Source organism: Buceros rhinoceros, unplaced genomic scaffold (genome assembly GCF_000710305.1).
Source record: "Buceros rhinoceros silvestris isolate BGI_N320 unplaced genomic scaffold, ASM71030v1 scaffold5354, whole genome shotgun sequence".
Lineage (NCBI taxonomy): Eukaryota > Metazoa > Chordata > Aves > Bucerotiformes > Bucerotidae > Buceros > Buceros rhinoceros.
In genome coordinates, this window is record NW_010409916.1 from 507 (window position 1) to 3645 (window position 3139).

General features: G+C 52.5%; 1 protein-coding gene across 1 annotated transcript in view; it reads left to right on the plus strand.

Annotated features, from left to right (window-relative positions):
* Positions 1-1607: 1607 nt before the first annotated feature.
* PYGB (phosphorylase, glycogen; brain) overlaps positions 1608-3139 on the plus strand; it is a gene marked incomplete at its 5' end in the record, with an annotated part of 15045 nt that continues 13513 nt past the window's right edge. The window contains one exon of the mRNA XM_010135391.1: positions 1608-1709. Coding sequence (XP_010133693.1) covers positions 1608-1709 — 102 coding nt within the window. The remainder of the gene's footprint in view (positions 1710-3139) is intronic.

A 3139-nucleotide genomic window follows, 5' to 3' on the forward strand; every position in this document is an offset into this window, starting at 1 on the left:
GGTGGCGTCTCCTGTTGGCTTCATCACGTCCACGACGTAATACGTGCCTCAGCACAGCCGTGCTCTGGCTTCGCTCCTGCAAGGCCCACAGGCAGCTTGGCTTTGAGGCTGGAGAGGTTTTTGCCTGGTGCAAACCATGCAAGCTCTCCCAGGTCACCAGATCCTGGGGAGCTGGTGGTTCTTGGGGAACTCAGCCTGCTCCCTGCTGTCTTCCCCTCTTGCCAAGTCAGCACCGGGATGCTGGAGATGTTGGGGGCTGCAGGACAATATTCAGCCTTAATCCTTTTGAATTAAGACCTGATCCAGCACTTCACTGCAGAGCCCCAGAGGGCAGGTGTGTACTAGACAAGGCACGTACCTTCCCAGCACGCAGGTAGCTGCCTCCCCAAGACAGCTCTTTTCTTGGGATTATGAATATTGCCTTGACACAAAAAACAAACCACATTTCCTCTCAGGTATGGCTGCACATGCGCTGGGAGTTAGGCTGGTGTGTGGCGCTCTCCCGTTTATCCTTACACAACGTGCTCTGATCTGTATTGCTGCACTAACAGAAGGGATTACACAGGTCCCATAAAGGGTAAGAGGAGCTTGGAGCGAGTTTGCTTACTGTCCACTGCACTTAGGTTTTCACCAGACACACATCCCTGCGGGAGGCTGAAAGGAGCAGGCTATTTAAGCAACTGTGTGCTGATTTCTGTCTGTCTGAGGGGCCCCAAGTGTCAGCTGGACTCTTTCAGACTCCCATCAGGCATGGCAGAGCAGGTAATCCTGTTGCTTAGGAGGGAAACGCCCCAGCTATGAAAGAGAGATTCAAGGGGAAGCACAATTTAAAGTGAGGCTCTTGCTCTGTTGAAAATTCCTGTTGCGTTTATAAAATCTATAGCAATAAATCTGAGTGAGGGCAAAAGTTTGCTTCTTGTTCTACAAAGAGGCTTTTATTAGCACTCACAGCACAGCATCTCTGAAACTTGGCTCCTCTGAAACTTGGCAGGTCCCTGCGGAGCGGCCTGTCTTGCACCGTTTTGCTGGGAGCCCTGCCACCTGTGGGACAGTTTGTTTGTTCAGCAGGGTGAAATGGATGTGTGAAGCTCAGTGCAGGGAGGACAGGAGGACCCGTGCAATAGAGCACTGGAAAATCGCGAGCAAGAAGGGGCCTGGCTCTGAGAGCAGCTGGTGTGGGATGGGCAGGGGGCTTGCTCCAGCTTTCAGCAGACTCTGGAGGAGATGCTTCAGCTTCAGCTCAGCATGAGCAAACTTTAAAAACCCAGTATAATCATCACCTCAGCTGAGCTGGGTGTACAAATACACCATTCAGCATCCTAGATAATTCTTTCTCTGAGTTAATTAGGGAAACACTTAACAGGCAGCAAGGTTTTTCTATAGAAGGCTGTTGGCAGGGCGGTGTGTGGCAGAGGCTTTGGCTAGCATCCTGCGCGAGAGCCTCCTGACAAACGAGCGGCAGCGCATGGTGTTCGGGGCAGGCGCCAAGAGCCGCTTTGGGAAGACATTCCTACTCTGGAAAGAACTTGGGTCTGCTCTTAATTTTAAGCGACTTTGGTGGAAGTGAAGCGCAGTGCTGTGTGTAACATATTTCTTTGCCTCCCCAGCGCATCTACTACCTGTCCCTGGAGTTCTACATGGGCCGCACTCTGCAGAACACCATGGTGAACCTGGGCCTGCAGAATGCTTGTGATGAAGCCATTTACCAGGTGAAATCTTGGGGGTACCATGGTCCCCCTGGGGGGCTGTCCAAACTTTTCCGAGAGAAAGGCTGGGTATCTTTATTTCTTAGGGCTTCCTCCTAAGGATGTGTTGTTCTGAGTAAATGAAGCTAGGTTTAGCTCTGTTTTTCATCCCCTAGAGAAGACCATGGGGTAACCTCGAGGTTCCTTGATATCGGGAGTATGGTTTTCTCAAAGCACTGTTCTCCCGTCGTGGCCAGGAAAATCCAGAAGAGGATCCAGAAAGCAACACTCAGTATCCCAAAAGGCTAGGGAGTCCCCGGCTGCAACTAGCTTTCCGTTACTAGGAGAGAGGACGACTCGCCACAGATCTCCTGTGAGAGTCTAATGGGGGCAGCTGGGCCGGAAGGGGAAACCAGAGCACTAAACCACCACGTTACAGTTCATACGTGCAGGTACGCAAGGCAGGGCAGCAGTGCTGCCAGATAAAAGTAAATCACTGGGAAGGAAGGGGGGACATCGTTTGCTTGAATTAAAATGTCATCGGATTAGTTAAAGCTAGAATTAGTAGCTGTGTTAGTTAAAACTAGAATTATTAGAAAAAAGTACAGCGGAGTACACCAAGGCAGTGACAAATGCAAGGCCGTGGTTGCTTAGGCTTGCAGCTGCCTCTGCAGCAGGACAGTGACCTTTTAGACAGAGTATGAGTTTTTGGGCTTTCTCACCCAAAAGCTTTGCCTCCCCCTCCTCTTCCCCTTCGCCCCACCAGCCTGAGCCATGTTACGCTTTCTAGCAGAAGTTGGGCTCTGTCTTTGTCTCTCACAAGGAGGTGCTGTGATTGCTGATAAAACATCCTGGCGAGCGCTTTCCCTGCCGAGGGATGCGCAGGGGTTTCCGGGGCAGGTGGACGTATTTCCTTTCGGAGGTATCGTGCCTTGGAAGGCAGGCTGGTTTTCCTCAGGGAGGATCCTCAAGCTCCTTTGCAAGTCCCATTTTCCATGTGCTGATTTGGCCCAACATGCGAGCGGAGGCTTACCTTGCTGTAGCCTTCGATACGTGGGGCTCATCATGGCCAGTGGCCAGCTGAGATGGGAGGTCTGGTGTCCAGCACGGCTCGGTCACTGAGAGAATTCACCTCAGTTTTTGTGACCGCATCACACTGTGCAGACCTATCAAGCACTGGGAGAGCACTTCTGGGAGCAGCCATGATACCGACCTGACTCCTTGCTCTCCCTGCTGCCACTGAGGTGTCCCCCTGGCACTGCTGCCCTCCCGTAAGCAGTATCTCTTGACTCCTGGAGAGTCCTTAAGGGCTGCTGGCATGCTTGGCCTTCATCCAGCAGCAGCACCCAAGTCAGTGAACAAATGGCCTGAGTGATGCGGCAGAGGAGGCAACCACTTGCAGCCCTGGACTCTGGCCGGGGAGGAGCCTGCAGCAGGCTAGGCAGGAAGCGGAA